The sequence below is a fragment of the Falco naumanni genome, chromosome 6, assembly GCF_017639655.2.
Source record: "Falco naumanni isolate bFalNau1 chromosome 6, bFalNau1.pat, whole genome shotgun sequence".
Lineage (NCBI taxonomy): Eukaryota > Metazoa > Chordata > Aves > Falconiformes > Falconidae > Falco > Falco naumanni.
This window is the reverse complement of record NC_054059.1, coordinates 19,160,853-19,172,505: the sequence shown is the minus strand read 5'-3', so window position 1 is coordinate 19,172,505 and position 11,653 is coordinate 19,160,853. Positions and strand designations below refer to the sequence as shown.

Below are 11,653 nucleotides of genomic sequence, written 5' to 3'. Positions count from 1 at the left end.
TTGGACATGAGCTGGCAGCGTGCACTTTCAGCCCAGAAAGCCAACTGTATCCTGGGCTATGTCAAAAGAAGTGTGGCCAGCGTGTCAAGGGAGGTGATTCTGCCCTTCTACTCTGCTCTGGTGAGATGCCACCTGGAGTACTGGGTCCAGCCCTGGGGCTCCCAGCACAGGGAAGACATGGACCTGTTGGAGTGGGCCCAGAGGAGGGCCATGAAGATGGCTGGGGACTGTAACACTTCCCATGAAGAAAGGGTTGGGGTTGTTCAGCCTGTGAAGAGAAGACTCCAGGGAGACCTTATTGCAGCCTTTCAATGTAAGAAAGACAAAAAATTTTTACTATGGCCTGTAGTAATAGGACAAGGTTCAAGGGTTTTAAATTGAGAGGGTAGATTTAAATTGGACTTAAGGAGGAAATTATTTTACAAGGGTTGTGAGACAGTGAAATAGGTTGCCCAGAGAAGCTGTGGATGCCCCATCCGTGGAAGTGTTCAAAGTAAGGTTGAATGGGGCTTTGAGCAACCTGGTCTAGTGAAGGATGACCCTGCCTGTGGCAGAGGGGTTGGACTAAATTTTTGAAGGTCCCCTCCAACCCAAACTGTTCTGTGATGATTCCATACCATACGTTCACAGGGCTGGTGCAGTGGAGGGATTTAGATCACTGCCTGAAGAAGCTGGAAGAGTGCAGAGGACAGCACACAACAGCTGCTGTCCTTGAGGTCATCCACCTGCACTTTCCACAGTCTCACAGGCTTGAACAAACTGAGTATCAAGGGGGATTGAAATGCTACCAAACCAGAATGGCAGCGAGGTAGTCTGTAAGAAGAGCCGATACCTTTTATTAGGTCAATGAAGTAGAGGGGGAAAATGTAACAGTTAAAAATAACAAAGACATGTCTTCAAGTATGAAAGCCTCTCCTGAGGCCTGCAAGAGGAGCAAAGAGGGGATCGGCTGGGTAGCAGTTTCACATCCACGCTGCAACAGGGATGGAGAATTGTGTCCGTTGCCAGAGGAGAGGGGAGAGCAGACATTTAAACCTGGTCACCATAATGGGTACAGGTTAAAAGCCGTGTCATCGTTGCAGTGGCTGAGACCCATACAGCACCCTCCCTCGCCCCCTTCTCCTCCACTTCCCCTCGCAGGTGCCCAGAAGGGGCGGTGGTGTGGTGCCCCGCTGGCCCTGGGGCAGGGGCTTCCCTGAGGCGCGGGGTAGGGCGGCAGAGGGAGGCCGCTGCTGCTGTGGGCCAGCGGGGGGGTCTCCTCACAGGATTCATCCCCCAAAGGGCCAGCACTAGGCCTGAAGGGGTGATGGCTACTCTTTGTCACGGGCAGGACGTGCTGGGTGCCGGGGTGGGCGCAGTGCTGGGGGGAAGGGGCTGCACAGAGCGGGTTGGCCGCGGGGATGGCAGGGCCACGGCCAGGCCTCCCGGCGCTGGGGGTCCTCCCAAGGGCTGGGCTCCTGCTCCAGGTCGACGCCTCTCCGGAGCCCCCGTCCTCCCCAGCTGCCCCTGGGTATGGCGGCCGCCCGCAGCAGCTGTCCAGCATGGGCTCCCGGGAGCTTTTGCTTAAATATCCCCTGAAATTAGCGGGTAGCATGTAAGCGTCTGGCTTGGAAAGGAGCAAAGGCAAAGCCTTCTGCGTCGGCATTGCACCTGTCAGAGACTTGGGAAAGCAAGGTGTGGTTTAGTAAAACAAGATGTTCTCTAGCAGCATGAAATAAACACTGTCCTGTATGACACCTCGTGAATGCATTCAATTAATACCAGTAATGAAGCAGACACCGTCGTAGAGCCTCCCTGTAGGGCAGTGCCGGTGGGCTCTAGGGGCAAACCAAACAGGGCTCCCAGATATGGCGGGTCTGGGTTTGTTTCAGCAGTTTTTGCCCAAATCCTGTTCTACGCTGAGAGAATTGTTAGACCTCCCATTCATAGCCCTCGGGGTCCACTGCCAGCATATACTGAAGAAGCGCCTGAAAACGAAATTATGCTAATACATTTGACACCACAGATTATTATTTTTTTTTACCCTATGGAGTTTGGAAAAGTTAAGTATGATTTTTTTGAACTGATTGTTTTAAAGTCTTTTTTTCACTATCATAATATTATGCTTCAGTTTTTGAAGACTCCTATTTCTAATTCATAAATTTTCCTACCTTTACTTTTTTTACCCCACAAACAGAAATTTTATTCAGCGAGGGAGGAGTACACAAGAATTATTCTTCTGGGTCTTTTGTTCTAGATATTTCACAACTCCTTTAACTGCCCTAATTATTAGATTATAATTTTGCAAGCTTCACTTCCTTTCAGGACACTCATTCTGTGTTACCATTTCTGATGAATACTTACAGGTCTGTCTTCTTTGTAATTCTGCTTTTGCATGCATTTAATTATAGTGATTTTGCTGACTGCCAGAGTAGCAAAGCTCCTTTCAGCTGTTCACCACATGAGAAGAAATTCCAACAGCCTGATGTAGGACCCAGCCCACCTTCAGCTAAAGGCCCGCTGACACCATTAAAGAAAACTTCCTATGTATCACTTGCTCTATTTTGGGTTCATACATGTTTCTAAACTTCTCCTCCCTGGTCTCTTGTAAGCATATTAAAATGGAATCTTTTCAGAAGACTTTTTACAGGTTCACTGACATGGGTTCCATGTGCCAAATCAGACTCCTGAGTTAGTTGTATCATAGCTGGTCTTTCAAAACACAACTAGGATTCCCAGGAAAAACCTCCTGGTGAGCCATGAACTGGAAAGCCTGCTGAGGGTGAATGGTGGCACTCCAACTGCACCGAATGAGACCAGCTGAAGAGCAGGCTCTACAAGCAGATATTTATCACATCTTTGATCTGTTCCTACTCCCACACTATTTGAAGTGAAAACACCGGGAAGGTGGTGTAGGAAGGACATGTCTAGAGGGAACTTGACCTCAGGAAGACCAGTAGGCTCAGGTATAAAAGAAAAAAGCCATGTGGCTCAGTAACATTTCCTAAGTGAAGACTAGTTTAGTGTTCATGGGGACAGAATTAAACCAGTGGTATGAAAATCATTGTTTCTGTATTTGTTAGAGATTTACACAGTGGCTCAACTGCTTTTTCTTACGCTCGTGTTCCCAGGCACTTGTGTCAAGAGGACACCATCAGTCCATCCTATACTGTCTGACTGTCCCATCCTAAGTCAGTGTGTCTTTGTAAAAGTGACTCCCAAGCTCTTTTTTTTAGTGTCCTCCTGAGTATTTCCAGTAGAAATAGCTGCAACTCCTAAACTCATATTCCATTCAAATGGGTTTAACTTCCTCTGTTCACTTTTTTAATGTACTTCTTGGGCTACTGGATCCCCCTGCTTCCCTATGTGGCCCATTTAAGAACTCTGTCCCCACCCAGCCCAATTATCCCTTTTCTCTGTAGCTGACGGACACTGATTACTATCCCAAACACCAAGCTGGGGAGGATGCACATCAAAAGACAAACTGCATGTGAAGATTGGTGGTGTACAGTTGCATGTGACACAGCCTTTGCAAGGAAGATCACTGGAAAAACCCTCACTGCCCTACCCAGTTCCCTCCATCAGGCACGCAGCAGTCCACAGGATCTCTGTAGATGCTTTCACAAGTGTTTCCACACCCAGCAGAGCTGATGTTTTAACATCAGTGTTTCTGTAAGTACTTCAAAGCACTCTTCTGCCTTCAAACCCCTCCTGGAGACCCCAAGAGCAAGCAGGGCACACCAGGCAGAGGTGATACACCTTCCCCTTATCAACCCTGGCAAAGCCCATGGGGGATGAGCAGAGGTGGAGGATGCCTTCACTTTTCTGTGGCACCTCCTCCATATCAGTGGAGGACCTTGGGACACATGTCAATGTGAAGAAAACACAACAACCTGCTGTCTTTTCAAGGATGGGGCAGTGCCTCCTGCACCTGAGGGTGCCCTCACAGCCCTTGATGGTCTGCAGGTGGCCAAATCCTGCTCAGGGGCAGCTTTCATGCAGGAAAGCATCTCTCTCCTTGATGGACATTAAGTCTGAGAATAAAACAATCCAGACCTGGTACTAAAGTAATTAGGTTTTCTTAAGTAAATGCTGGGGGACTGGAGGAAGAAGGAGTAAGGATTTCTTGATTTGCCTTGTTAATGATGGATTTGTTTTGTTTAGGATACTATACACAGTATATAATATTATATAGGTAATGTTATATATTGTATTCTATACTAAAATAGTATACAGTGTGTGTGTGTGCATGCACATACACACATACATGAATATTCCTCCTGCGTTCAATTATTGCCAAAAGTATTTCGCAGTTTTCAAGTGTTCATTTGTTACAATTTTCTCATGGGGTGGTGCAATCAATACTATGAGTTAAATCAAATTAAAGCCTTCTAATATTTTCCTTCAATGTCAATACTGATTAGGCTAAATATCTAATCACTTTATTCCCAGATTTCTGTGTAAATAATTCAATTTCTGGAGCAGCACTAAAACAGAACTTGTAGGAAATTTTGTAAAGGCAACTCTGGCACTTAAAAAAGGAAAGAGCTGGGGCTTTAAAGCTATGTCCATGCTGCTAAATAATATGAGGCCAAGGGCTGATGTTGGTAACACAGACCAAAAGGTATGCCCTGGCAGTGTCCACACTACATCCTGGCTTTGGGCAGCCTCTGGACCTGAAGTGAAATGTTGCAAGGGCTGTGCTGCACCCCACCAAGGGCTATTTCCCACAGCATCAGCTTGAGATTCTGATTGCCTGTGGCTTGTAGTGTGATGGCATGTAGGGACACAGGTAGGTTCAAAGCCAGCTGTGTACAGTGAAGGGACCTTGTCCAAAATCCTGCCAGGGGATGGTCCCTGGCACATGCTGTCCTCCTGACCCGTGCCAGGGCACTTTGTCTGTGAGCACAAGTTAGCGCTGGCCAAATCCATCGCAGAGGTCATGTGAATAGTGACATGACTGAGCCTGCCCTCCAGCCCTACTTTGTTTGCCAGTATAGATGTAGTCAGAGGCTCCAGACAGGGGGTGCTGGCCGTGGATAACGGTGCTGAGCAGAGCAGGGTGCTCAGGACAACCCTGCTCCTTGGCCCCATCACAGGGAAGCAGAGTGCAGAGATGTGAAGCCTGTTCCCACCCAGACCCAAAGCTCAGACAGCTTCCACCGTGCCTGGAACCATGGATCACTGACCCCAGAGTTTCATTGACCTGTAATAAAAGTTACCTCAGTCTCCTGGATTCTTTTTAATCTTGGATAAGATGGAGAAAAAGCTGTCTGTGCTTTTTGGACTGATCTTCTTGCTTCTGCTTCTGTTTTTGTTTCTGGACGTGGATGGTCATGAGCTCCTTTGGACTTTTGAAATAAATTATGATATGTTAGAAACAACCTTGTTATTAATCTTAAGGGAGCAGAATTTGTAGCACAGGCCAAAACCACACATGGCCTGATGTAATGCTTTTTATTTAATAAGACCTATTTAATGTGAGCTCAGGTAACAAACATATCTCAGATGAAGTGTGATGGGGTAGAAATTCTCTGAAATCATAAAACCAGTGCACCACATTTATGTGCAAAAGAGACTCCCCACACTAGACCCCCAGTTGAAGCTACAAGGTCTTCTGCAGCCTGGCTACAGTGTCCCTGTAGTCATTTCCATTCTTCTCACACTTTAGACATGTTTATCAGAACATTAACTTCCATTAGGTTCCACAAAGAATTAATTTTATTTAACCTATGAATAAGTGAAAGACTGGAAAACAGGAGACAGTTCAGTGGTTATGGTACTAAATTAGGACTATGGTGTCCAGAAATAGTGACCATTATTTAAATACTTACATACACTGTTTTCCAGATACAGTTACATATAATGCACAGATGGAATTTTCCATAGACAGTCCCTTGGGTACCACCATTTCCTGCTCTAAGATAGCCTCATGCTTATTTGTAGTACCTTGGAGAAGAGGCTGAGATAACATAGTGTTTCTGACTTTCTGAGGATTCGTTGGTTCCTATGTACATGAAGCAAAGTGCTTCATAATCAACAGGTTTCCAAGGGAGCCTAAACGAAAAATATAATACGCTGTAAAATCATAGTAGCATAGGCTAATTTAGGTTGGAAGGCACCTCTGGAGGTCTAGCTCAACAGGACCTGGCAGGACTAACTTCAGAGTTAGATCAGGTTGCTCAGGACCTTGCCCACTCATTGTGAAAATTTTTCTCCTTACAGTCATTTGACCTTGTCATATTCAATGACCCTTATTTGTTGGAACAAAAAATCTCCTTAATCAATCTTTTAAAACAGTCTTTAATATTAAATTGAATAACGTACGGTAATTTTATACCAACCTGAAAAAATATGAATTGGCCTTCATGCCTCCAGAAGTTGGTAACTGGGTAACCACCATGGCCTCGGCAGGAAAGGAGCTGCAGGGGTCCATTGCAGTTTGGGCAGCATTTTCCTAGAGCAAAGATGGTGGAAATATTTTCTATACACCACCAAACAGATGAGTCCTATGTGATACAAGGGTTCGTTGCTGGTAGATTGCCACTTCTGGTTTGGGGGTCAGAAACTACACTGAGAAAAACTATGCAAAAAACTTTCAAACATAAGCAAAAATCAATATAAGCAAACTAATAATTGCCTTTATTTTGTTCCATTATTAAATGTAACTGGCAAAAATTATTTATATTATAGTTTTATTATCATTTTATCACTTATTATCATGGTTAGTTTTAGTAGTTTTTAACTTCGCAGTGTCTGGAATGTCATGTGTTCTCTGATTTTTCTAGAGGACATAATTCTGACCTCAGTGAGTGCTTGAGTAATACCTTTCTTTAGCCAAAATGTTAATCAGATCCAGAAATCAGTACGTGCTAGCTCTACTGAGCAATCAGCAATTGTTTGGAATGGTCTCGTTAAAAATGTGTGTCCAGCTCATGTTCTTTATTTGCATTGTCTTGCTCTGGTGACATGACTATAAGGCCTGTTTCCCAGCCATCATAGTTTATAAGCAAATTCTTTCCTGCAAGACCTGCCTCTTGAATTACTCTTGGGCACGTGCAGTAACGAAGCCAACACTCAGGTCAACAGAAAGCTGCCAGTACTGCACAGCTTCCTTAGTAGCCTCACTCATGGGCTTGAGATGGCTGAGAATCAATCTCTAACCATCAGAAACAGAGAATTTAAAAAAAAAAAAATTGAAGAAAACAAACAAGTGAACAACTCCTTCCCCAACAGCAGTAAGAAATGCAAAATGCATTTTTCCAAAATCAAGTGTTGCACTTGAGTTTAATGACAGTGGGAAGGTTGGATAATGCAAAGGGTATCCTCTACTTTGATTTCTTTTATGTTGTGCTCACTTATGAACTGCCATATAATGAGCAGCCATGTTCATACTCACGCTGTTGTTTTTGCCTAGCTTTATCACATATGGCTGGTCTTAGGTAGATCTTTCTCCCATCCAAAGTCGAGCAGTCATTGCCGCAGACTACCACCCCAAGGCAGGACTTTTTTAAGATGCGAGAGTTGTGGTTGTTGGTGTTTCTCATTGCCCAGCTGCTGTGATGCTTCTGAGCATTTTTATCCTCTGAGCTATAGATACGTTTTATGTAGGAATCTGGCCATTCTTGAAACCAGTCTATTTGTCTTACATCCTGTGGAGATACCAAAGCAAGCCATGTTTTAGGCTGGGGGAGAGAAGAGCTTGTGCAAGAACCCAGCAGACCTGGTCCTCTGCTGGGTGTCTGTCCTCTATCCTGGGTGATTCCAGCACCTCAGCAGATGATGCTGGTTGGCACGAGGGAGCAGTGAAGAGGAAGCAGAAAAATCACAGCTCCCCATGGCTCCCCATGAGCCCCAAAGCATCAGGAAAGCCTGGCCAGGAGGTTGTTCTCACTCATCCATGGGTCCAGCTTGGTGCAGCACCTCCCTGGGAGGGGAAGGTGGGGTGCCTGACATGAAATAGCAGATAGTTTCCTTGCAGGCAGCGGTCACTGCCTGCCTGACTTCTGTTATCTTTCATGGCAGAGAGATTGCTTTGCCTTTCAGGCTATTCACAGCAGCATTACATTGAATAATTCAGCTTATTTGGCTCAGCTATCTGGAAAATGGGCAAATACTGAATCAGACTAAGATTATGCCCCCATTTGTAGGTCTTTAGTTCTGGACTTTCATTTGTTTTGGTCTAACTGCCATGAAAGATTTCCACGGTGATTTTTCTGAAGTCCAAAACAAAGAAACCTGACAACATGATCAGGTTTTATTTTCACTACTATGGACTAAGCAAAAAAAACCCCAAGAACAGCACTGTAAGGAATAATAAATACATAAAAATAAAATTTGTTGGGAAAAAGTAAAGAGGACCAAACACACATCATCTCATTGGGTACAGCCATCACAGTAAAATGCAATAAACTGTAAAGCACCTTACTGAACTGCTGGTGGTTCTGAGAGAAAAGATCTTACAGGAATACAAACACATAGTAGGAATTTCCTTGAAATTGCTGATCCCAGCCACTGAGAGCCATTACAGCAGCAAGAACATCAACTGAGAAGAGAACTCCTGTGCTCCCACAGGAGCCATCGGATAGTATAGGGAAGAGTGTGAAGGGAGCCTCCAGGCTGAAATGCAAGTGAAGGTGACCTTGGAGTGGAGGGCAGGGAAGGGGGCAGCCTGAGACATGGAGGCTTTGGGCAAAGAGCAGTGGCACAGTAGGGAAGAGACTGGGATCAGATAAGAAGACAGGGTTGGGAGGTGAAAGGCAGAGCTGGACCCTGAGGGACCGCAGCAGGAGGAATCTAACACAAACATGCTGAGGTGAGGCACAGGGAGATGATGTTGGCGTGCAGTGTGCTGTGGGCTTTCAGTGGAGAGCATGATGGAAATTTTTAGATACGAGGACTAGAAAAGGACTGGGGGAGGGAAAGATCACCATTCTGCCTCTGCAAATCTCTGCAAACACAAGCAGCCTTTTTCTAGGTTCTCATGAAAGGAGTGTTGCCCTCTGTGGAAAGCCAGCCCACTTGCCTGGACCCCATCTACAGCAAGGTTGAGGACCCAGAATTGCAAGGCAGTCGCAGGTGCTGTGCTAACTTCTCATAAAGCACTACACAGGGCAAAAAGCAAGTCCTGGACATTTCTGAGCACCCACAGCAAGAGATAATTTTTTCCCCCTGCTTTCTCTGCACCTCATCCACCACAGTGGGCTAGAAAGGCAACACATCTGTAACATTGCTGGTTTTCATGTATCAGTAACTCTTTCAATAATATGTTTAAGCAAAAATGCATAGAAAATTCAATATTTGCTCAATATTTTCAGCTTTTCAGTAAAACACTGTCCTATACCTCGAGATGGCAAAGATAATAAAGGCAATGAGGGATAGGTAACTGAGGAAGCGTTTAAGCTCATTAGTAAAGCAGAGACAACCCGTAGAACGGAATAAATTTCTAAGACACAGACACATACCTGGGGAAGTTTGATGTCATTGATATCCCAACTTGTAATTTCTCCACGTTGGGAAGCAGAGTCCTCCTGCTCCATAACAACATCATCTGCACCTTTCAGCATTTTTTAATTCCTTCCCCAAAATTAGCAAGAAAGTTTCTCCTGGCTGCTTTTGAAGTTGACTGGCTGTCAGTACTCTCAAGCAGCTTACAACCAGGAAGCCGTTTCCTGAAGCTAAATGATAGAGAGGCTACTCATTAAAGATAAAAATCAGTGTCCTTCTGCCAGAAAAACTTGTTCCATTAAAAGTTTTGCAAGCCAGCAATGAGTGGAAAATATAGCTTAGAGATAGCCTGTGATGTTGCAGAGGCATCATTAACAGCAAGCAAATCGTGCCTTTGTCATCTGTTCTGTTTTGCTCAGTGTCCTCTCATACCAAGTTTATAGTCATGTAACTATGCTTACAGGCTCTTTGTACGTCTATCTGACTCTGGTTCAGTATTTCCAAATCCAAACTGATTGAACAGCTTGGTGGCTGCTACGGGCTCTTTGAATCACTGCTTACCCATTAGGTATTTCACACACTGCACGTGACAAAGGTGAGCAACAAGAGGGGACTGCTACATCATTTCAGATAAAATCATGCTCAACTATTTCACAATTGTTGGCATGTCTAAAAGCTTACTGTTTGCATGAGGGAAGTATAGAAAAGGAGGTCAGGCTACCTGCATTTCCCTATCTCAACGGCAGACTGAAGCAAAAAAGTCCCACCAAGGTATGTTAAAACCAACAGGTCTTGCCTGAAAGCGTGTAAAGCAGATGGTTGTCCCACTCCAAATTTCAGTACCAGCCAAGCTTAATACCATATCCTCAGGGATCCCACACATGAAAAAGTTTTGAGGTTCATTTCTTTTGGCAAGGAGAGAAAAGGTGAATCTGAAAATGAACCAGCCAGTTTTCTCTTTCTGGAAACAGGGACAGCTTCAATGGTTTCAGGAAGGTCACTGTAATTTATTTCAGTTAAGGATTTGTTAAAGACTACTGAATAGTGGGAAAAGGAAAATCTACTTGATGCGATTCTATGAAATAGAATTAAATTTATTAAACAGAATTTATTCTATTGTTATTTCTGGCTTTGCATATGCATGGCCCTTGGAAAGTGACTTAGTCTCCATGCCCTTAGGTTACCCATTTATAAAATACCTATGATCTTAATTTCTCATGTTATATTTTCACCTCTAAAGCAAAAGTTTGCAGGTATTTGCAGAGCACTTGGGACATTTGGCTGTGTGGTGCTCTGGCAGCATAGTCAGAGCCCCAGTGCCACACTTTATGGCTCAGGGTGTGGAGGTGGGGGAGAAAGAAAGCTATGGAGGAGCATCCCCCATGGAAAAAGACCTCACAGAGGGGTGTCTGGTAGTCAGCACCAGTGTGCTCAGTAATTTGAACTGAGGCTGATTCTTGGAGGGCAACTAACCCACCGAAGGGTCAAATGAGATGTTAGACCACAGAAGGGAACATCACTGCTCAGAAATACAAACCACTGCAAGAAGCATCAGGTCTTTGTATATTTTCATATTTACTACAATGAAGATGGAGATAGTAAAGTCAGAACAAACAAAATATGAGCTGCATTGGAAAACTGAATTGAATTTAGTAAACGCATGACCCGTGACTATTGTGTGCTCTAAAACATGAAATTATTTGTTATATAATTCAAAATGATAGTCTCATTGCTTTTCAAAATGGAATGGCTTAGAAATTGATTTTTAATTTTGTTCTTGTTAGAGAAAATGGGATATTTCTTCTTTTGTGTTATATTGATAGAGATAAAACAATAATTAAATGTTACCTTAAAGATTAATGAAAGACACAGATAATTTCATAATAATATGCTCAAAAAATGAAGTTACAGAGAATCATATATATCTAGCTACTTGCAGGTAAAGGCTGAAATAGTAGCAAAAGCTTAGAATGATAATTACACGATGACGTGGCATATTAAATTTCTGATCGTTATTGTATAGCTTTAATTATTACTAAAGTGTAGCAGCTTTATAAGTTGTAAATTCTGAATTTTTTTCCCTTCCCTTCCCTTCCCTTCCCTTCCCTTCCCTTCCCTTCCCTTCCCTTCCCTTCCCTTCCCTTCCCTTCCCTTCCCTTCCCTTCCCTTCCCTTCCCTTCCCTTCCCTTCCCTTCCCTTCCCTTCCCTTCCCTTCCCTTCCCTTCCC

At 44.1% G+C, this 11,653-nt stretch overlaps 1 protein-coding gene across 1 annotated transcript; it reads right to left on the bottom strand.

Moving 5' to 3' along the window:
• Nucleotides 1-666: 666 nt before the first annotated feature.
• Nucleotides 667-9,545, bottom strand: GCM1 (glial cells missing transcription factor 1). The gene is made up of 5 exons (XM_040598855.1): nucleotides 9,444-9,545; nucleotides 7,379-7,631; nucleotides 6,324-6,436; nucleotides 5,202-5,330; nucleotides 667-1,660 (listed from the first exon to the last, which is right to left on the bottom strand). Exons 1-5 carry the CDS (start codon nucleotides 9,543-9,545, stop codon nucleotides 1,040-1,042), a joined length of 1,218 nt encoding a protein of 405 aa, XP_040454789.1. The 3' UTR covers nucleotides 667-1,039.
• Nucleotides 9,546-11,653: the final 2,108 nt, after the last annotated feature.

Excerpts from the sequence above, each read along its gene's own strand:
- GCM1 (XM_040598855.1), bottom strand. The coding sequence starts at position 9,545 with ATGCTGAAAGGTGCAGATGATGTTGTTATGGAGCAGGAGGACTCTGCT. Across the intron at positions 6,437-7,378 it reads AGCTAGGCAAAAACAACAGC|GAAAATGCTGCCCAAACTGC; the intron begins GTGAGTATGAAC and ends TCTTTGCTCTAG. Across the intron at positions 1,661-5,201 it reads AAAGAATCCAGGAGACTGAG|TCTCTGACAGGTGCAATGCC; the intron begins GTAACTTTTATT and ends TGCTTTCCCAAG.